The sequence below is a fragment of the Plasmodium fragile genome (genome assembly GCF_000956335.1).
Source record: "Plasmodium fragile strain nilgiri unplaced genomic scaffold supercont1.55, whole genome shotgun sequence".
In the NCBI taxonomy this organism is placed as follows: Eukaryota; Apicomplexa; class Aconoidasida; order Haemosporida; family Plasmodiidae; genus Plasmodium; species Plasmodium fragile.
The window spans coordinates 63,046-85,549 of record NW_012192635.1 but is presented as its reverse complement, the minus strand read 5'-3'; the positions used below and the strand labels follow the sequence as shown (position 1 = coordinate 85,549).

General features: G+C 47.1%; 7 protein-coding genes across 7 annotated transcripts; 5 read left to right on the top strand and 2 right to left on the bottom strand.

Moving 5' to 3' along the window:
* Positions 1–1,131: 1,131 nt before the first annotated feature.
* AK88_04167 (uncharacterized protein) lies at positions 1,132–2,853 on the top strand (the record flags this gene model as incomplete). Its single annotated transcript, XM_012481777.1, has 1 exon — positions 1,132–2,853. The coding sequence occupies one exon, from the start codon at positions 1,132–1,134 to the stop codon at positions 2,851–2,853; it is 1,722 nt and encodes a 573-aa protein (XP_012337200.1).
* A 1,289-nt stretch (positions 2,854–4,142) lies between these two features.
* AK88_04166 (uncharacterized protein) lies at positions 4,143–5,600 on the top strand (the record flags this gene model as incomplete). The annotated part of the gene is made up of 2 exons (XM_012481776.1): positions 4,143–5,164; positions 5,360–5,600. The coding sequence occupies 2 exons, from the start codon at positions 4,143–4,145 to the stop codon at positions 5,598–5,600; spliced, it is 1,263 nt and encodes a 420-aa protein (XP_012337199.1).
* Positions 5,601–6,116: 516 nt separating this feature from the next.
* On the bottom strand, positions 6,117–9,244 carry AK88_04165 (uncharacterized protein; the record flags this gene model as incomplete). Its single annotated transcript, XM_012481775.1, has 3 exons — positions 6,117–6,173; positions 6,347–6,435; positions 6,568–9,244. The coding sequence occupies 3 exons, from the start codon at positions 9,242–9,244 to the stop codon at positions 6,117–6,119; spliced, it is 2,823 nt and encodes a 940-aa protein (XP_012337198.1).
* Positions 9,245–9,425: 181 nt separating this feature from the next.
* AK88_04164 (uncharacterized protein) lies at positions 9,426–11,853 on the top strand (the record flags this gene model as incomplete). Its single annotated transcript, XM_012481774.1, has 3 exons — positions 9,426–9,511; positions 10,272–10,467; positions 10,573–11,853. The coding sequence occupies 3 exons, from the start codon at positions 9,426–9,428 to the stop codon at positions 11,851–11,853; spliced, it is 1,563 nt and encodes a 520-aa protein (XP_012337197.1).
* Positions 11,854–13,127: 1,274 nt separating this feature from the next.
* AK88_04163 (tRNA pseudouridine(55) synthase) lies at positions 13,128–14,090 on the top strand (the record flags this gene model as incomplete). Its single annotated transcript, XM_012481773.1, has 1 exon — positions 13,128–14,090. The coding sequence occupies one exon, from the start codon at positions 13,128–13,130 to the stop codon at positions 14,088–14,090; it is 963 nt and encodes a 320-aa protein (XP_012337196.1).
* A 412-nt stretch (positions 14,091–14,502) lies between these two features.
* AK88_04162 (uncharacterized protein) lies at positions 14,503–15,294 on the top strand (the record flags this gene model as incomplete). Its single annotated transcript, XM_012481772.1, has 1 exon — positions 14,503–15,294. One exon carries the CDS (start codon positions 14,503–14,505, stop codon positions 15,292–15,294), a length of 792 nt encoding a protein of 263 aa, XP_012337195.1.
* Positions 15,295–15,821: 527 nt separating this feature from the next.
* On the bottom strand, positions 15,822–21,807 carry AK88_04161 (uncharacterized protein; the record flags this gene model as incomplete). Its single annotated transcript, XM_012481771.1, has 2 exons — positions 15,822–15,912; positions 16,031–21,807. The coding sequence occupies 2 exons, from the start codon at positions 21,805–21,807 to the stop codon at positions 15,822–15,824; spliced, it is 5,868 nt and encodes a 1,955-aa protein (XP_012337194.1).
* Positions 21,808–22,504: the final 697 nt, after the last annotated feature.

Here is a 22,504-nt window from a genome sequence, read left to right as displayed (position 1 = left end):
TATCTGTGCGAACTCAACATGCAGCACAAAATGGCAATTCGCTTCTTTTAAGATTGCACGAAGGAAAAGCCGCGTCGCTCCAAAAAGGCGAAGAACAAAAAATATGCGTGTCACACAACAGTGCAGCTCTCCCCCAGGCGTAGTTCCGCGCGAAGATCGTAATGGCACTCACGTTACCGATGCACGCTTAACCCTGCAAGTGGCCACGCGGGGTTAACTTATACCTTGTGCTATATTATGCCTGTGCTAATCTGCGTTGCGCCCTTTTTCCCTTTTTTTTTTTTTTTTTTTTTTTTTTTTTTTCCTTTCCGTAGATCCTGCGCTCCACCCAAAAGAGGTAAAGAAGGCCTCGCCCCCCTTTTTTACGACCTTGCCAAATGGTGTTTTTTTTTTTTTTTTTTTAATATACTACTTTGCGCGCGCATGCAAGGCTGCATAAGCAGGCATGACTGCTTCTACCAATTGTAGCCGCGTAACAGATTAACCGCCTGATCCCCACAAACCAGCCCAAAGAGCAGGGCAGGAAAGCGGCTTACGAGATTAAGTGCTCCCCGTTACAACTCCTGCCTTGTCAACCTAAGCGGCACAGCGCAGCGAATGTGGTACACGTGGATGCAACTGCCGCACATACACCTATGCACATGATTTCACTCCATACATGTCCTAGGAGACGAAACCACACCACAGTTGTGTAGCTATAATACCGTATCCGCTTACATTGAAGGCTTCAGTGGTGACGGGACTCCCCGTTGCATAGTGGTACGAACAACACTGCGCAGTCCTGACCACGCGTCCACCCCGACTGGACAATGTGGTGCTGTCCTCAAGAATGTGTTGTAACCCCGTAGAGCGAACTTTTTTTTTTTTCTCACCAAAAATATTGCACCACTTCTGAAGGAGGAAAACCGCGTTAGGAGCAGCATACGGGGGACATAAGCCCAACAGGCAAAACAGTGGGGTTCTATGTGAACACTTTTGCAGAACCCGCGACCACGCCGCTAGTTAACACGCTAGTAAACACGCCGCTAGTTAACACGCTAGTAAACACGCCGCCAGTTAACACGCTAGTAAACACGCCGCCGCTAACCCGCTGTCAACCCCACGAATGAGTCCCCCCCGCACAGAAGCACCATGTCGGACTCTGCGCAAATATACATGGAGAATGTGCTCCACATCACGGGGTACCTACACAGACTGCTGTTCCTCATGAAGGAACTGGACTTCAAGGAACACAAAATAAACAAGCTCATTCAACAGAAGGAGGAAATATATTTAGCACATCTGAACCACTGGTCAAAAAACAAAATCGACAGGCAGGGTACCTACCTGACTGGACAGTCGAGCATGCAGAATGACGACCGCCTACTTGAGTTCGAAAATAGGAACTGTGAGACGGAGGGCGTCGACCTACCAGGCAAGCGCCATGTGCGCATTAAGGAGGAGGAACACTCCGGTGGGGAGGAACCAACGGCAGGTGCAGACCCTGCCGCGGAAGAGACACCCCACGACTGCCACCGTAATGAACCCACAGATGCAGCTAGCGAGTCGTCATTAAAAAGCACATCGCATAAAGCAGCCAAACATAGCACGTCCCACCGAAGAAAGAAGGCAGACGCGCTACAGGGGGATCCCCCCGGCGAGCGAAAAGGGGTTAAGCGGGAAGTACAAACAGATGATGAGCAAAAGGGGGAAGCACAAAATGTATCAGACATGAATAATCACCCGTGTGGGGAACCGACCAGGCCCCCCGTGAAGGACGAAGCGGACCTGGCCCTTCACAACGGAGAGGACCCACCCAACACCCACCCCTACAAAAAAAAAAACAGTAACCAATACATGCCCAGCGCAAACACAGACGATGAAGGAAAGAGCCAAGTGTGTACATCCACACAAATGTACACCGAGGAAGAGTGTGAACATCTCCTGAACGAAATTATTAGCGACAGGGAACAGTGCATAGCTCTACTAAAAGAAAAAATATGTATAAACAACCAAATAGCTTATCTTATAAAAACTGATTTTGATCGTGTGAAAAGTCAGCACGACAAACTGTTTGTGGAGATGGAAATGAATGGAGAGTCACCTCCTTACCTGCACGACACGAGTAGGAACAGGAGTGCCCCCTACGACTGGAATGATCATCAGGACAACGTGAATGAAAGAAGTGGCTTCTCACATGAACAGCTGCTGACCCATGGGCACGGAAACGATATGCATGGTAACGCTACCCACGCAAATGGCTCCCATGTAAGAACCAACCAGAGCAGAAGTACCCACCAGTTAGACTCATGCGATATGAACAACACAAAAGAGGATGACGCAGACAGCTCTTCCATTAAAGCCTTTGGAAGAAAACACTCTCACAGATATGACGAGGATTACAACCCCTACACTGTGGGGAAGAATAAAAAAACGAAAAAGGCAAAAAAAAGCCGAGGGGGAGAAAATACCACCACAAATACAAGCACTAAATTGAAAGTCGCAACGGACAAGGGAGCCTCCGGTGTGGAAGGCGGTGGAAGTGCAGGTAGTGAGGGCGTGGTGCAAAATTCCTCCCAAACGGGAAGCAGTAAAATGAGAATTCGTCTCCTGTCGGTGAAGAACCTCCCGCAGGAGGTGACCAACCAGGCGGATGGTACGCCCTCGGAGAAAGTGGCCTGCACAGCGGTGGAGGAGGCCCCACACATGTCCACCTCGGAAGCCAAGGCAGATCTAGCCAAAGCAGACCTGGCCAAAGCGACCAGCCTTGAAGTAGCAAAAAAGCAAGGTGAAGATCATGCCGAACAGGGTGCAAACCCCCATGGGGAACAACCTAATGAGAATGAACACTCCAATGAAAAGGAAAATCATTAGAAAAAAAAAATTATTATTATGAATAGGAAGCAACGGTTGGGGAGATCAATCATGTGTGACTTTTTTTTTTTGTGTCATGTTCCACTCATGGATCTAATGTGGTACACACCATTCAGCACGTCTTCAACAAAACGAATGCGTGTGACAGAGAAGGAGAGAGAGAAGAAGTCCCTTTCCCTTTTACGCAACATGCATGATCATGTGCATATAAGTTGCCGTCTCTCCCTCTGTGGAGGTAACGTTATAAAGAAAAAATTGGACAGACCATTCGGGGGCTTCCACCCCATCGTGCGCAGGGGGGGGCAGCGAAAACACACACGAGTGTTGCATGAATGGAATGGAAGACGCATATTACTAAGTAGAATTTGGTGAAAAAAAATATATATATAGTACCATGTCACATCATGCCAGGTAGCAATTGTGTGTGGCCCCCCTAAGCGCACGCGGAAGAACCAACTGATGAGACCGCACATGGTACTCCTACGCCACAGGGTGCAGAATTGCAGTTGTATACCATGTGACGCGACTCAACGCATGTTTCATGCCCCATTTGTGATCCCTTTTTTTTTTCTTTTTAAATATTTTTTTCTGTGTCTTTTCCATCCTGCAGAGCGACCTACACACAACACTGAGCTTCTCCCTTTTTTGCTGTGAAGTGTGTAGCCGCTGAGAATGGCCCCCTCTGCTCGTCGTTCTGCATATGTATTGGTACACACAAACATTTGTGTGTGTGCATGTTTTTTTTTTTTTTTTTTTTTTTTTTTTTCCCGCGGAGTGATACAACGAGGGGCAAATCGACAAGATACATTTGTCCCCATCTTGTTGGTGCAGGAGGCCCGCATTGGAAAACCCAAATGATAGCAACGCATTTTTGAATAATCATCTCGTCTGAAGTGGAGCTATTCTGTAGTGTCGACTTGACGACACTCACCACTGCGCTTCTCTTCATGCATTCCCATTTGTCCAACACAACATTCAACATTTGGCAAAATATTTTTGTGACCCTTCCATTTCTTTCTACACATGCACAGGTGTCACCTTCTCTTCATCGCGTCGTGGTGACAGGGAACACACACATGCCCTCCCTTGCGCCACGAAAAATTTTTAAGGGAGCTTGTCCCCTGTTCGGTCTACTTAATTCCCCATTTAGGGACCATCCCGTCAACGTAGTGGAACGCCACAAGTACCAACCAACTAGTGAAAACAGCACAAAGGAGCATCACATATATATATGTATATGCAAAAGGATAAAAGAAGAAAAAAAAAAAAAAAAACTTGTCCCCCCCAAGATGGCGCCCCCTACATTTATGACGCAAGGGAAATACATACAACTACTCAGCTTGGCAAAAAAATTGCATGCCTGCAAAAATGAGTTACTTCGTTACAAGAGGGGGGAGACGAGTGCCACTGCTGCTACCTGCATCACTCCCATGGGGGGCAGTCACACTGGTCTGTCAATCGCCACACAAAGCAACCCTACAAAAATGGAGAGACGCCTTCCGAAGGGAGAATTCTACACGACGAGCGAAAAACGGAACAGCATCAAATCTGTATCGAGTGAACCCACACTCAGGACCACAAAACGGAGTGCAACACCTCAACCGGGTAGAAAAAAAAGGCAGAGTGACCCAACCCCACTTAGGACAAGCTTCACCAAGGAGAGAATCGCAAACGCGCACAAAATAAAAGATGAATACGAACTACACATAGGACAGCTAGCCAAAGGAACAACCCGTGGTGAATACAAAGCAAAGAAGAAAAAAAAAAAAAAATTAAAAAGCAAGACACAAGTTTTGCCCCACAACAAAGGAACACAGAAGAGTAGAAAAAAAAAAAAAAAAACTTTTTGCACGCTCCCCAAACATGAAGTCAGCAAAAGGATCACCAACATAGCTAGGTGCAGCAAGAAGTGGGTTCTTCACAAGCAAGAGGAAAATGCCGAGTACACATTTCGGAGCCCACACGGTGCGCCTCACCTAACCGCTTGGGAAGGGGCACGCAACAGTGGAGAAAATGAAATTGTTCCCGTCCGGGTAGAAACGAAACTGCAGATGTCACCGCTCCTACACACAAGTCAGGTGATGGAAGACCCCCCAGTGATTGCGTCCATGCGGAACAACTCCTCAAGAAAGAACAACTCAACTGCTTTATCCACACAGAGAGGAAAGCAACCACGTACCAAACCTAGTAAAAGTGAAAAAACATCGAGTGAAGGAACCCACCCTGCCCATGCCACTAACAAACGACATAATGAATCTGCCCCAAAGAAAGAAGGCCCATTCTCCAAAGGGGCACAAATTTCCAGGAGGATGTTAAGAAGTGTTTCTACATGTACAGCCCAATCTGCTAAACGTACTCGTGCACAATTGAGTAGGGGGTCATTACAAAAAGGGATTTCTCCGAGGGGTCCATGCGGCACCGTTGGTGGGACTGTTCGCAGCACACAGAGCAGAATTAAGAGGCCTCTCCCATCTCGGCCTTCTCTGCGAACTTCCCCCTTGCGAAGTACAAAACGGAAGAGACAAAACGTAACGAGGAAGACCGCTCCGAAGCGGAGCATCCTGCACGCTCCCCCCACTCAACAGCGTGGTCATGACTATCAGGAGGGAGAGAAGCAAAGCGCCAACCAAAAAACCGTGAAGGAATTTATAAAGGCGTTGAACAACTCCAGTGTTATCATTTGCACGAAGGGGCATAAGACGCGACCGAAGCGGAGCAGGCGAAAATGCCTTCACACCAAGGTTTGACAAAAAAAAAAAAAAATAACAAATTAAATACAAATGGGACATGCACAATCCGACGGGCAACACAAACATGTGCATGTGTACATACATGTGGGTTTATTTACACGCATGCCATTCCTAGATGGCTCGCTTTGTCCTTGTTCGCTAACTTTTTAACTGCATAAGCGGGCGCTCCTATGCGTACGATTGTTTGGTCCACCTGTCCACCTCGAAAAAAAAAAAAAAAAAAAGGCACCCCACAAGTGGACACTCTGTAATGCTTCTCTTCCCCCCCTTTTGTGTGTGTATTGCAAAGGTGAAATTTTTTTTTTTTTTTTTTTTTTTTTTTTTTTTTTTTTTGTCATTGGTGTGCACAGAATAGCTAGCTCACTTCAAACTGTTTTTCATCAAATGTTAACCTCCCTTTTGCTAATCATTTGTACCGCTTGATGAGCCAACACTGTGAAGACTGTAACGGCGTGATTTAAATCCAACGAAGAACATCCCTCCATGTTCCCATTTTATCATACTAAAGAAGCGTCATGTTGTTAAGGCGTGCTTCCTCCCTTCACACTCCTCCGGTTCAAGTACACAATCCTGCAAAGGGAAAAAAAAAGGGAATGGGAAATTCAAGTGCAACATGTCTGGGTGGACGGCCAACACGAGAGGGATCTCACGAATTCTCTTTTTCACATCCCCTCGCTTAATCATCATTTTTTATTTTTTTTATCTGTCCTGTTTTGTACCAGTACGAATGGGCCAACTATCACCTCGGAGCTGTGCAACAGCCGCCTTTGTCCTGATCCGTTCAGGTCGTCGATCACGCTCTGCAGGCAGTTGTACACCTCAGCATGCGTTCCTAAGGTAGAGGAGGGGTGGAGGCGCATATGAGTAGCGGAAAAGGTGGAAGACGCTGTAAAGAGCTTGTTGCGGCACATAACGCCTCGCCCAAAAAAACGGCGCACTGCACACACACGCCACGCAGCCTCACTCGATGTCAGGGTCATTTCCTTCTGCTGGAAGCTTCGCACCCTAGCGAAGTCCAAAAAGGCGTTCAATTTATTGAGGTTTCCCTTGGAGAAGTAAAGAAATATGTCGTCACCGCACTTGACAGGAAAATTCTTCTCCAGTGATATATTCGTACTGATCCCCTCCGATGAGGTCACACAAATCGAACTGGGCATCTCGTCTGGCGGGCAGGCAGCATGAGCATCTCCTCTATGGCGCGTGTCCACACATGGGTGGGCCCACCCAGTTGGAGGCAACCTCATAACGTCCAGGTAAAAGCTCAAAATGCAAATATGAATCTGTCGCATGGTAACTTCACTAAGCGAATTATGATCCATAGATTCCCACACGTGAAACAACAATCTTGCGAAGAGACTTCTACTTATATGGGATAAAATGCTTCTCTCGGGGAATTTTGGGACTTTCATTCTGCCTGACCTGTACAGGTGAAATGAGCTACCATTTGGGGGAACAGATGCCCCGAAGGGATATCCATCCAACTGTGCATACCCTCCCATGGGAAACATAAAGTCCAGCACGTGCAGAGAGAAGTAACACAACATGCACTTGCTCTCGAAGGGAAGTAAATCCACATGTTGATTAATAACGTGGTGCAAGGTACGTATCGTGTGGAACCTGATCAAATGGGCACTGGCCTCAAAAGAGCTAAAGGTTGCGTTGGCCCCATTTGGGTACTCGTTCAGTTTCTTCCAGGGGGTGTTTTCCACGTCTTCTGCGTAGGAACGGGGGTCTTCTCCAGTGTGCCCATGGGGGGAACAAATCAACTTATCACCCCGATGGTCATTCGAACTCCCATTCAATTTTCCGCTGCGCCCACCCAACGCGCACACATCGTAGGGGAAGCAGACCCCCGGGGGGTTGGCAAAGGCAACTGCGCCGCCACCAACCAGCACCTCCGATTTGGACAGGGATTGAAAAATGCGAACCACAAGAGAGCAATCCTTTGCGTCTAAAAAATGTACCCTCTTGTGCGTCTTTTCAAAGAAGTAAATATTTTCCCTATTCTGCCTGACCACGTTCAGGTGATTTTGCGAAAAGGTGTCCTGTTTGTTCATGAAGGAAGACGAACAATATTTGGTATAAACCAGACGCACAAACTGGTAACACAAAAGTAGAGTGACCTGCTCATCTGAAATATTCTTCTCGTTCATTCCGAATAGAAAGTCTGCAATGCTCTGCAGGGAAAAGTCCTTCCACAGATGGTGGACCTTCCTATTCATGGCGTAAAAAGTTCCGTAAAAGTTCAGCTCCAATTTTCCCAGCGAAAGTGCTAGAGATGAAATTTGCACAGCTGTGAATTTACCAAGGACATGTTCCCTCTTCACCAATGAGCCAATCTGCGTTGCCAGTTTAACTACCTCTCCTTCGACCTGACTATACAACTGCTTCAATTGCCCTTCCACATTGTTACGTAACAATGAGTCATACGTATTATGAACCCCATTGGTGCTTCCGTAACGGGGTGTGTACACCTCTGTCGATTTCATTACTGAGTGGAGGTAGGACTGGAACGCTTGGCTTGTAACTCTTCTAAGTAGACTAACCCGATCATACTTCTTCCTCCCACTCCACAAAGAAATCATTTTTGAAAATGAATACATTAAGTTGCAGATGTCTAACCCATTCAACACCATCAGATGTTCTCTTAAAACAAAACAACAGAGAGAGACAAACTCTACATGTGCCACACCCAATTTTGCCAGTGCGTGCAAAATGATTACAAGCTTGGAGACGCTGTATCGGTCTACATGCAATAAAGATTTCCCCTCACTAGCGTTTGAAGAACTTCTAACATTACTTAGCATCGTGGACGTACCTCCATTTGAATAGGACTGAGTCCCCCCCAGAGCGCTACTCCCCTCCCCAATAACCCTCCTCAACTGTCCCAACACAATATAATCAGCTAAGTAGTAACCCAGCAGATTGTACTCCCTTAAGCTCAGCTTGGCAAACATATTTAATACACAGCTTATAGAATTCAAATTCATAAACTCCAAGTTGAGGAGAAATCTGATAGCTATCTCGTTGTAAACTTGGTGGTAACTCCTTCCATCTGTTCTGTCCTTCCTCTGCACTGTGACGTCACCATCGTAAGAGATGAACTGAAATGGGGAGGAGCAACGCAAAGGAGATCCTGCCCCTTCTGCATTCAGTCGATCTGACGTGTGTGCATGTCTTTGCTGCACATCACCACCAAAGAGCAGATCCACTTTACTTAACGAATTAGCCATAATAAAGTAACTTTGCGTGTTTATCCTGTGAAGCATGTGTCCCTTCACCAACCGGTTACATGCCTTGACCCAAAAAGGGTGCCCTCTGAAGTAGTCCATCTTGGCCACAATATTCATGCAATAAGAGAGGTCCCGTCCCAGCATTCTACTCAGGTCCATTTTAGTTATTGCTCCTTCGAACTGTTTGACAATGGCGTCCGGGGGAAGTCCTCCACTGTTACGTGGCCATTTGTGTCCCTCGAGAGGGTTGTCTCCCCCTCCTCCTTTGGGGCACCTCTCATTCAGCTCCTCATTCAGCTGCTGATTAAGCTTGTTAAAGATTCGGCTGATGCTAGAGGAATACTCTCCTGTGTTGCTGAACGTTCTGCGGCTACCCCTGCAGGGGTCCACTCTCCGCAGGGGCCACATCGGGGGGTAAAAATGGCGAAGCGGACAAGCGGCGAGGAAGGATGCGACCCACAAGAGACGTGAGCTCGCCTGCACCTGTGTACCGTATTACCGCATACACGATTTACCCATCATCCATTTTCATCGTCCAGCCCATTCTCCTCTACATCGAGCGCCGAAGAGGGGGAAAAAAAAAAAAAAAATGCAAAATAACAGCACAACGGAACCTGGACACAGCGGAGGGAACAACCTTGGCGCCTCAAATTGGGACGACAGCTACACAGCCAGGTGCCAAAAAAAAAAAAAAAAGCCCGCTCCACCACTCTCCTCACAAAATGACGTATAGCTTTAGGCAGGGAGTCTCGCTCAATGTCCCCCATGTGCGCAATGACCTAACAGAGTCACCTGACGATGTGCTGCACTGCCCTTACGCGCTGCCCCACCCGCCGCATGCACCCTCGGGAACCGGTTCCAAACCATGTGCAATCGCCCGTGCACTTGCGCCCCAGGGAGGCTTTTAAAATATTTTTAATTTTCCCCCAATAATGCTAAAACAGAAAGGAGGAAAAAATATACATAAAAAAAAAAAAAAAAAAAAAAATGCGTAGCTTAACGATGTGAGGCAAAATAGCAGCGTACACCCGAACAGTGTCAGATGACCAAGTGGTGAAGCCGAGCCAAGGCCAATGCTAAGAGATTACCCTATCGAGCAATTCTGGTCATACTTAACCATCCCACATTCCCTTTAACGAGTCACAAAAAGGGGTAACGCAAAAATAAAAAGGGAGTGAGATTCTCCCCCTTCGCCCCCTTTTGGCCCTTTTCACACTATTCCTCCTTTTAAATCCATTTTTTTTTTGGGGGGGGTGCCTTTCTTCAGCACTACACGTTAACGCGTGAGTGAGCCACGTAAGTGGAGACCCTCGCCCCATCACGCCACATCGCGCGCAGGAGGAAATTCCAGCATGACTAATGCGCTAAGCACCACCCGGCCTGATTTTATACACACGCACCAATTATGACCCTTTGCTTCATATCACTTGCTCAGATTGTTCACACCCCGCCGTGGAGGACCCGTACAAACGCTAAAAACGAAGAGAAATTCCCAAAAGATAAGCCCGATGGAAGACAGCGCTGCGAAGATCATCGGCTGCCATGACAGCCTTCTGACCGACCCCAGGATCGCCCAGGACTTCAGCGCGGAGACGGATGAGCTGCTTGCAGAGGCGGAAAACCTCTTCAAGGTAAGGCGGCGACATATGCAAAAGAGGCTGTACCGACGTCTCCTCTCACGCACACGTTACCGATTGAACCACGACTCTGTACATTACTCCCCCCCTTTTTTATAGGTGGGCGACGGAGAACTCGCCATGGAAAAACTCATCGCGATGGAAAAAAAATGCAGACAAGCATACGACGGAAGCTCAACCAGCAAAATTGTTCAATTCATTCTGAACAAATACAAACAAGCAGGGGATTACAAAAAGATTAACGAGTACCTAGTCTTCTTTAATAAAAAAAGAGGACAGCTAAAAAAAACCATCATCGACATGATCAACCTGTGTAAAATATGGATCCCAGATGTGGAGAGCAAAGCAGATAAGCTCAGCTTGATTAACACCCTCTGCACCATCAGTGAGGGAAAAATTTTTGTAGAGGTGGAAAGGTCAGAAATTGTTAGGGTGCTCTCGAAGATGAAGGAGGACGACGGGAATATTGAAGAAGCTGCAAACATCCTGCAGGACGTACAAGTAGAAACATTCATATCCATGGGTAAAAGGGAAAAGACAGAATACATACTCGAACAGATGAGACTCGTCTTGTTGAGGAAAGACTTTATTAGGTGCCATGTGATCAGCCGAAAGATAAACCCATCACTGTTGAACGCTCCTGAGTTTGCTGACTTGAAATTAAAATACTTTATGTACATGATCGAATATCATATTAATGAGGAGGCATATGCTGAGGTAGCTAAATGTTATGAGGAACGATTCAACACAGAACCCGTTTTGGCAGACCCAAATTTGTGGGTAGAAGAATTAAAATGCTACATCATCTTCTTAGCCCTATCCCCATTTGAAGATCAACAAACAAAACTACCCAACCTACTAAAAACAGAAAAAAAAAAATTAAAAGAAATACCCGTCTTCCAAAACATCGTGGAGGATTTTATTAACATGGATTTGATTCAGTGGCCTCTTCCCTACCAGGATGAACTTCTTAACTTTTACATTTTCAACGACTCTAAATTTGTGGGTGGAGAAAACAGATGGAACCTTTTTAAAAAGAAAGTCATGCACCACAACATACACGTAATTTCAAACTGCTACTGCCAGATATCTCTTCTTCGCCTCTCCCAACTGCTCCACGCATCGGTGGAAGACTCAGAAAGCTTCCTCTCTGAATTGGTCTCGAACAAAATATTGAATGCCAAGATAGATCGGCTACATGGAATTATTAAATTTGGGCAGAAGAAAAATCCTGAAGTGTTGCTCAACAGCTGGTCTTCGCAGATTCATCAGATCCTTAACCTCCTCGAGGAGTCCTCGCACCTCATACAAAAAGAACGAATGCTCCACGAGGCCAAACTCAAGCGCATGCAGTTGGAGAGTAAAAATATGACTCTGTAAAAAGGGGGGTGGCAGGAAGCTTTCTCACAGGCGTTTCCCCATTATTACCACGCCTCGTCGTCATGCAAATATTGTGTGCATCCCTGCATCTTCCAGGTTCAAACCTGTGCGCTGCTGTTTGTGTGCATCCATTAAGCGCACTGCACACGTTAAACCTGTTATGCCTCTCCAAATAAATTGGGCACAAATGGGAACGCGCTCCCTTTCTCGGGGGCTTTGCTAAATTTTTTTTTTTTTTTTTTTTTTTACTCGCGATGACAACTTCGCGTAGGACGTTAAACGTTACACGTTACACGTTAAACGTTAAACGTTAAACTGGTCGGAAGGATTTCTTCCCCAACGCTATGCTCCATTTTACACCTTTTCACGGCTGCGATTTATTTTTGCCCGCATTGTCAAATGAGGCAACTGGAGGCGTCGTGCGCTCGGCCATTTCACGGGACAGCAGTTAACTTACGTTCATCTTGTTACCTCATTAGGGTGTACATATGTATAAAGGCTGCTTTCCAACATGGTAAGAAGTAACAATCGGGCGGACCGCATTCCTCTCGTCCTGACGTCGACAAAGAGAAGATAAAGAAAATGATTTTTCAAGCCGCTCCGCTCAATTCTGCTTCTTTACTCCGTGGTGAGTCCCCTCCATGAGATTTTTTTTCTCCTACTGTGATGAGCGAAGGGGGGGTGTAGCGGCACACTGTTGCAAGGGTGACAAGGCGCAATGGAGTGAGTATACACAAGCGAGGCTTGCTTGACAGGGAAACGGACGCCACAGAGAAATAATAACAACGGCCCATCACAACACTTCCTAGCTTGTGCAAAATGCCGCGCACACCCCTCGCGCTGCGCCTGTGTCTGCTCTGCGCACTGCTGCCGCTGTTCGCGCACCCAGAGGGGAAGAGAAACGGTCCACAAAAAATATCCCTTGTGAAGGCCATCCACACGAAGAGCACCCAGCCCCGCAGCAGGTGGAAGGTCCGTCCCAGGCGACGGATACACCCTGTGGCAGAACCACCGCCATCACTGCAAACATGTGACAACCACAATAAAGGGCGTAATGGAACTAAACTCTTTTACCTATACACAGCGTTCAACAAGATTGGAGAACTGCGCAGGGTACAGAGGAGGGCACGGTGCAATGATACGGGTAGCTCGAAAAATGGGGTGGACCCATCCTCTAGGCTGCCGCCGCACAAACGAGGCGTCCATGTGGGCAAGGAGAGAGACGCTCTAGGAGGACCCCCCAAAAAGGTGATGGGAAGTGACCACATTGACACATGCGAAAGGGAAGGAGACACACAACTCGAGTCGGCAACTCCCCTTGCGGACCAGCCCAAGTCAGTCGATTATTACATAACCCTGTACAAAGAGCATCTCCTGAAACGGCCAAGCAAAATAATGCACCTGTCTCCCCCAAGGCAAAACGAACAAACGGAAGGAAAAAAAAAAAAAAAAAAAAAGAAGAAGAAGCCACCCTTGATGACATCCTATACGGAGGTCTTCTAAACATTTACAAACCTGTAAATGTATACTCTACAAAAGTTTGTGACAGGGTTAAAAAGGTCCTTAAGCAACACTTCAAACAGTTGAGCAAAACGAAATTAAAATTTAAAGTGGGACATGGAGGGACCTTAGATCCCTTCGCTGAGGGGGTCCTAGTGATCGGTATACAAAAGGGAACAAAAAAGTTAAGGGATTTTTTACAATGCTACAAAAAGTATTTGGCCTTAGGCCTGTTCGGCATGGAGACGGACACACTGGACAGGGAAGGCCAAGTAGTAAAAATGAGCAGCGACATGATGAAAAAAAAATTTCAAGTGGGAACCACCACACAGGATACAGTTATCTCACAAGCAAACATTACTCTCACTCTGAATAAATTTATGGGGTACGTGTATCAAACGCCGCCACTCTACTCAGCCAAGCGGGTCAGTGGAATGAGACTCTACGAATACGCTCGAAAAAAAATTGCTGTTCATATAAAACCAAACAAAATACACATTCAAAATATAAAATACTTAAATGAAGTGGACCTTCCCTTTTTTGACCTAGAAATACAATGCTCTGGAGGTACGTACATACGCAGCCTCGTGCGAGACATTGCACACGCAATGAACACCCATGCCACGTTAGTTAAACTTATTCGTGTCCAACAGGGGGAGCACTTTCTATATGAACACTCTTTACACTACGATGACATCAATATGGAAAATATTAAGAGGCATTTGATCAAGCTGTAGGGGAAAGGGGGGGGGGTCTCCTCGCGAAGTAGAGAAGCGAAGTGGAGGTGCTTCATGTGCCGCGCATTTTTTTTTTTTTTTTTTTTTTTTTTTTTTTGGACATGTGTCACGCACATAGTCATACACATCCCCGATGCACTCACATAGGAGGTTCTATTCCCCCCATTAGGGAGATGATGGATGGAGGATCGGTCACCTGCCCACACCTTCACAAAAGGAAAAGCGGCAAAACAAAATACCCAACTGGGGGATATTGGACACTTCTGGGTGGGAACTGTATACACACACCACTTTTCATGGCCGCCAGACGGCTTACCTTCCGTCTGACATGAAAAGGAAAAGTGACAGCGCTCAAAGTCCCACTCCCTATTAGTTAGGTCCACCCAGACGGGCAAATAGAGCCAAAACCAAAATGGTGAAAATCGGAAAGAAACTTAAAGGGTTTGATGAAGGGATAAACAGGCACGACACACACATAGGGGGTGAAGCACCCCAGGAAAAGGATACACAAGTGAGGAACGGAGCAGAAGAAATAATAGGTCGAGAGTTCATCACCCTCCTTGGTGATCATTTAGGAGAACAGAACTCCACAGAAGCAATAAACGGACGAAGCCCGCTCGAAGACACCCGGTCACATATCTGCTGCAGCAATGTAGACCAGGAAGATATAAACGCGTACGTCGAACGCAATTATACGCCCACCCTCTTTACACTCCTTTTGTACAAAGTTTTAATAACAAAGCCAAAAAACGTAATCGATTATATTACGGACGAGCTAGCCATTCTACTCAACCACGAAACAGAAATGAAAGAAACAAAAGAGGATAGCCATGTTGGAACGGACACACACAATACCATTCCATCCAAAGACGAGATGGACAGCAAAGCTAATGCGCTAAACGAAAACGATTTCTCAGTAAAGTACACTCCAACCCAGATAATAAATCATAAAACGTTTCTTGCAGACAATTTTATTACCCTGGATGATTTATTCGACGCAGTGAACCTCATCAAAATTGAAAACTGCGATAAAGTTTACTTTAATAGTTTATTAAAAATTTTGCGCCCTTTCGAAAATGCTCAGAATAGGGACATCCTCTTGAAGGAAAATGTCCAGCCCAACGAGTGTGTACCGCTTAACTGGGCCCTCTACCTCACCACAACTTTTTACAACAACTGTATTGGTGGTGCGTCCGGTGTGTAAACAGGGGTCTGTCCAATTCTTGCGCTGCTACAGGTTGATCCCTGCCGGATGACCCTAATGGGAATGTTACCTCACTGAGCTGCGTATTTTTTTTTTTTTTTTTTTTTTTAATGCCCTCATTTGGCTAGCCAAAATGTGCATTTTTTTGTTCCAATTTGGCTAGCTGGGCAATAACAATTTGGACATTTTTGGTCGTTTTGCCTGACTGTGCAGTAAAAACTTATTATTTTATCATTTTCTTTTTTATTCGCCCATGAGGAGTTATCCCCCGAGCGAGTTGTCCAGTTCAGTGTGGCCAACTTTGGAAAGCGTCTTTACGACGACGCGTTAGGTAACGGTATTTCTTATGACACGTTGCGGTAGGAAGAACAAAAAAACAAACAAAAAAAAAAAAGCATGGCAACTATTCATGTGCGCCTTGCGTTACCGCCCACACGAAAGTGGCATTGTACGTGTAGCGGGAAGGGAACAAACATGGACGAACGCATGGACACGCGCATGTGCAGACGATGTCCTCCCACATACAGTTACACGTCATCCTCCAACTTGTCAATATTTTTTTGAAGCGAAATTTTTGTCTGCGGCTTGGGGTCAGGCGGCAAGCATTGCATTTGTAGCCTATCGAGGGGTGAAAGGGGAGGAAGAACAGAATGTGTAAATGGACCAAAGGATGAGCGCGCAGAGAAGTGCCACTACAAACGAGAAGCAGCGCAAACGGGGAGTAACGCAAACTTACTTGCTGAGCGATTCGCTCGTGTTGTGTTCATTCCTCAAACTTCTCAAACTGCGCAGGGTGGTAGAGCCATGGTCCTTCTTCTGCATATTCGAATGGGTGTCCCGTCGCACTTTTGGCCTATTAACAAGGCCCAAATCTGGCGGCATCATCATGTAGTCCATCGGTTTACTCATCATCTCATCCATCAGGTTTGCACAACTTCCATTCTGCCCCCACTCACCGCCATCCTCTCCCGTCTTCACATTCATATCGTTCGTTCGCTTAGACAAGGGAGTCAACTTTGCACACTGGTAATGATTTAAATCGCCCCCCCTTTCCACTTCCTTATCCTCCAAATGGTCAGTGGAGATATGTTTACCACTCCAATGATCTTTTTCTCCATGTTGGAAAAATTTCTCGATGATGGCATTTGTGTTTACTCGACTGTCTTGCTTCATCCCCCCTGTACACAGAAATTCGTCGCTGCTATCTGGCTCATTATAAGAGGGATCCTTCAAAGCATCTCCGTGGGAGAGGTTGTCTGAGCATTGTTCGTAATCAGCATAAAGGTATTCCCCTTCCCAATGAGGATCTGCCTTCAAATGGGATTTATGCTGCTTTCGGTTCTGTGCCTTCTCCAAACCTTCACCTTTGAAGTGACTGCGTTTGGAGGAGAGAAGCTCTCCAGTGTAGTTCCTCGCGCTGCTCACATGTGAACAGTCCTCTTCCGATGAAAAGGTCCCCTTCGCACGGATGCTCTTCCTTAGTGAACCGCTTTCCATGTTATCATCTGTTGCGTCTCCATTCGAATGGTCATCGCCCATGCTATTACGCGAGTGGCTCAGGAAGTGGCCGTCCTGACGGTTAGCGCCCTCCACACCTGCGCCGCTGCACGGGAAGCGACTGGGTACGCCTTCCCTCTTGCCCAACTGCACAGCTGCCCCCCAGTTCATGTGTTCATTACTTCTCGTGTCTCGCAATTTCCTTTTAACAATTGAATGGCTATCCCTGAGGATGTGATTGATCTGAGCATCGTCTCTCTCCTCCGAAGCGGAGTTGCACAAGGTCTTGTCCTCCACTGAATCCGCATCCGATGTCAACTCCTTCTCATTGGGGTTAAAAGCGGTAACTTCCTCGTGCACCCCGTTGCATGACATTTCTTCCTCATCATCGTCTTTGTCGTGGTCGTGTTCCCCCCCGACGTTTCTAACACTGTATGCTACTTTGCTCATGGTGATCTTCGGGTGGCTGCCCATACGATCGGTAGAGGCATCCCCAATCTGGTCAACCCTGGAGAATGGACTACCACTTCTCCAATTCTCTGCTCCAAGGGGGGGAACTTTCCAGGGGGAGTGTTCATTGGCCATTACTGCTTGCCCACTCAACGCGGGTACGCCGTGTTGCGGTTGGCCTACCTCATGGGGCAAGTTGCCCCAGTGAAGAGGCTCTGGCGAGTAGGGGACACCGTGCTCTGTCTCGAGAGATCCTCCATCAGGTGTGCCATCTCGCTTCAAATTGTGTAGCGCTTCCAACTGTCCAGTTGTCATCTCCTCTCCATGATGACTTCCTTCCAGCTGCCCCCCACCCGGGCATTTCAAAATTTGATTAAAAATGACAATGCTCTTTCCCCTCTTAACGATGAAAGCGTTGGCCGCGTCGTTGCCATACCTGCCGCAGTAATTCGTGGCGGAGAACAAAGTGAGCAGACGCCTACTATACCCATACCTGTACCCCTCCTGTACACACTCATGTCCTCGAATGACCATTTTTAATTTGTTCTTCTTCAAAAAAGAAGACAATCTCTTCTGACCAAATTTAAGAGTAATTTTCCCTCGACTAGAAGGAATAATATCCTCTTCCCCCGATTTTAATTTCTGCAAAAGAAACATGTCCTGTTCATCTTCATAATTAATTGGATCAGACCATAAAGTGTCAACAATAATTTTATGAACACGTTCATAATTTCCATTCCTTGTTCTGTCCACACATTGAGGAACGACAATGGGTTTGTGAACATCCCCAAAATCTTCCACCTTATGCAAGCTGTCCCCAATGCCTGCATGTACACATAAGATATTTCCCCCTACTAACACGGACAGGGGTAAAAACTCTAGCACATCATTAATGCGGTTAAATAATTCATAAGCATGAGCTTGTATCACTTCCCCCTGGTATCTGATCAACCCTACTCTGTTACCATTGCGCTCCATTTTATTTTCAATGTCTGCGTAAAACCCATGAACGTAATTAAACAACCTTTCCTCATGGTTACCCCTTAACAAATATATGTGCTTGGGGAAAAGAATTTTTAAACTGAGTAGAAGACAAATGACTTCCAACGAATGATTTCCCCTGTTTACATAATTGCCCAGGAAAACATATTTCACATCCTTCTCATGCGCAGCCATGTTAGCAACACTGGCCTCATTTGCTTTCCCCACAGACATACACGTCGCATCTGACGTAGCCACCTCGTCCACACTCAACCACTCGTTGGTGTCTCCATGCAAGGGCCAATTGTACATGTTAAAAAAGTCCAGTAGGTCAAAAATGTTTCCATGCAAATCTCCAAACACTTTGCAGGGGAGGTCTACATGCTCAATTGAATCCTCTCCCTTAAACACCTTCACGGCCTCATCACACAAAAGTATAATGTCGTTGTAGGTACACGCACCTGTACAGAGGTCATCAAACTGTGCCATATACTTCTCCCTCTTCCTCTTATAAGTCACTCTGTAAAAGGTTGTGAAGATTTTAAATGCGACGTCCTGGTTCAGTCCAAACAATCTTGTCCTATCGGTCAGGTACTTTTTTCTGTACGCCTTGACGATCTCCTTCATCTGTTCCACGCAGCTTTTCCAACTGCGTTCGGGCTTCATACGAGTATCGCGCTTTTTATCCTGCTCTGGTTGCTCCTCCCCCTGCTGCTCTTCTTCGCCTTCCCCGAAATGCGGTATGCTGTCTGTGCTGCTCGCCTTGTCTGGTTCCTCCCCGGGGGGGGTGCTCAGTTCATCCTGCGCCACGTCGCTGGACACGTCACCCACTTCCACAACTTCATGTTCCCCCTTCTCCGCGCTATTCATGTCGCTCCCTTTTGAGTTCCCATTCGAGTGGCCACAGGGGGGTTCTTCCTCCACCGCTTCCCCAACACTCTGATGTTGTTCCTCAATTTTCTCCTCCAATTTATCGTCCCTTTTCCCGTCCTGATTGCTATTCGAACCAGTTGTGATATGCGCCTGTGTAGGCTGCACTACTTCCTGAGAGTCCCCCTGCTCATCCTCGCCCTTAAGTGAAGTAGCGCTTATGCGTGGAGGCTCCTCCGAGTTGGGATCCCCCGTGGTAGACTCTGCACTGAACTGTAAAGAAGCGCACTGCTGCGGGGTGTCACCCTTCAACTGCGTCCCGTGCACGTCGTCCACACTCTGTTCGTGTTTCCCGCCCTGCTCCCCATCCAGCTGCACCTTAACCGAAGTACCCGTATCGTCTGTATCTCCCTCAATGGACGTAGTGAAGCTGCTTCCCCCCGCGTAGGTGTAAAGAAAGTAGGTCTTCACAACACTGGCCACGTCGCACTTGGATCTGAGTAAATTCTCAGTGCCTTCCACCTTCCCCTCCACAACAAGGTGGTAAAAATTATCGTAGCTAATCTTCTCACATGTGTGCATCAATTTGTCCCGTTGAACAGCTACAAACTTTTTCATCCTCCTTTTGTTTGCCTTCAGTTCCATGTGCTTGGAACCCTTGGACAGCTCATACAAATGGTATAAAAAAACAAACATCTCATCTCTACTCCAGTAACCATCGCGGTCCAGATCATATGCTCTGAAGATCAGTTGGTGTCTTAACCTTCCTGTGTCCTTCGTAATGTTATTGTCCATGTGTGGACTGCAAGCCAACATACCAATTAGGAAATCGGACTCGCTCACATAATACCTCCTACATCGATCTAGGCAGTTGAAAATGAACAAAATAATTTTTTCAGAGGCAAAAACATTTTTGTATGACTCAAACATTTGCTTGAAACATTTGAAGGAAATCAAGTTGGGGTAGTCTGTGTGTGCGTATTCATTGAATAGGTACTTGAGGAAAATTATTTTTTCAACAATGGTGTTGCTTTTTTTTTTACTTTTCTTCTTGTCCTTTTTTATTTCCTCAACTGCCTGGCCAATCTGTACATCCATGCTCGTGTCGTGGTCTCCCTTGAGGTATTTGCGGAACGCTTCTTTATTATGTCCGTAGGCGTCAAATAGGAGGCTATACAGCCCGTGCTTGTCCACATCACCCTCCTCGTTGTGAGACGAAATGATGTTCTTCACCAACTGGTTGTGAGAAACCCACTCGGTGAAGTCGCTGTTCTTGTAGGTGCATTCGGTGATTCGGTCTGCATCCACCCCAAGGGCACTATCCTCATTACGCAGAGCGGTGGCCCCATCGGTTGCCTTCTCCCATGAGCTGACCCCTCCCACAGGGGAAATCGACTCCAGACTCTCCAGCCCACCTGTGTAACCGCCTTCGTCCAAGTGCTTCACAACACCACTTTGGAAGAGGCTATCCCCGGACAGTCTTCTAACATGAGTCTGGTCATGCCACTGCCCACCACTCCCGTAGTGCCTCCCCCCTACTCCCAACACAGCGACGTCACTGTTATCCTGTGCTGTAAGGAAATCTTTGCTGCTCCCCCAGGGGAAACTATTCCTCGGAAGGCTCTCCACAGACGCATCATCAGGGTAACAACTCCCGTCACGCATACCACGATACATGACGCCGCCAAAATCTCTGTAGCTGTACTCGGAGGTTTTGCTCAAGTGACCTCCGCTCCACCGACCACTGCTCCACTTGTGAACCAACCCTGCATCTGCGTCCTTCCCACTTGCATACCATCTCGTGGATGTATCTCTTGTCCTTCTATTCAGGGGAAGAAGGACGACGCCCGGAGTGCTGTTCGTATGACCCAGCTTGTGGTAGTGGGCACTGGGAACAGTGTAACCATTGGAAGCCTCGCTCGAGGGACTCCCCAATTTGGCTCCGTCACCCCACCAGGAATGAAGAACCTCCTGACCTATGCTCCCTTCAGAAGACCCAACATAACTAGCATTCATTAAAGGTGCTCGTTTGGTGTGTCCATGCAAGTCGTCACCTGTGTATATCTTGTCCATTCCCCCGGGGAAGAAGCACCCTGCATGAGATTCCTTCCCCTTGTTGACCCGCTGGTTGTGATGAGCCAACTGGCTTACACTCCTCCCATTGGTCTGTTCCCCTCGTGCACTGTGACCAACTCTTCTCCCCCCCATGCCGTTCGCTTCCTCGCTCAAACGATACACCACTGGTGAGTTCACCATGGGCAAATGCACCCCAGACGAGTGTGCAGTCGATGATTGCGCAGTGGACGATTGCGCGGCTGACGGGTGCTTCACGAACCCTTTGTCGTCGCTCCAGTACTTTTCATTTTCATACAGATGCAACAAAGACGACGACCCATCCGCCAGATGCACCTGACTACTCCCGTCGCAACTTTGTCTCGCTGGATCTACCTGGGGACTTCCCATTCTACCCATCTTAAGTGCAGCCAGGCTGTTTATCTGGGTGGTTGGAATGGCCTGGTTTCCATTTGACGTGCCCCCCTTTAGCAGGGCTCCGCCCGCTGATGCGTGGTATCCTCGTCCATATGTATTGGCCGGGTAGCGGTGGTCTGGCAGGGTCACACAAGGATGATGGGTCGACACAGCGTCACCACACGGGGTATCTTTCCTCGTCACGTAGGAGGGACGATTTGTCCTTGTCTCTGCAACGTTCCTCATTTTCCCCCCAGAAATGGCTGCCTCTCTAACTAACCCTGTTCAGATGGAGAGACCCACCAGATGGTCAATTGGCCGTCAGTGTATCCCGCGCGGGGTGGCACAACACAATCTTATCACGCAGCTGTTAATTGGACGAGGCTGCAAAAACAAGAGTAAAAAAAACAAAAGCGAAAATGCATTTATACACTCATGTGTGCACACATGCTCCCACACACTTGCCCATTTGTGTGTACCGCTGGGGGCTACAGTCACAAAAAGGTTTCTGTCCCCCTTGGCACTTTCGCTCTCCTTTTATATGAAGTCCCAATCCAGCGCACACGCTGCTAAGAAGCAGAACAGGTGAAGCAACAAAGAAGGCACAAAAAAAAAAAAAAAAAAAAAAAAAAAAAAAAAAAAACAAAGCGAACAGTGTGAACAACAAAATGAAGGTAACAAAAAAAAAAAACAAAAAGAAGAGAACAAATGGATGTAACGAAAAGACGATTCCGATTCTTCTCACGACAGGCAACACACATCAGGGAAAGGGAAACAAGGATAATTATTCTTTCCCGCATACAACTACGCAACACAATTGCATTGCTCAGTTACAGCGCATACGCGTGGCATACACATCGCGCGCGCGCGTTGCCCCCCGACGATGCATTCTTGTGCACGCCTCATTGCCGCGTGCCCCGCCCCGAAAGGGAAAAAAAAAAAA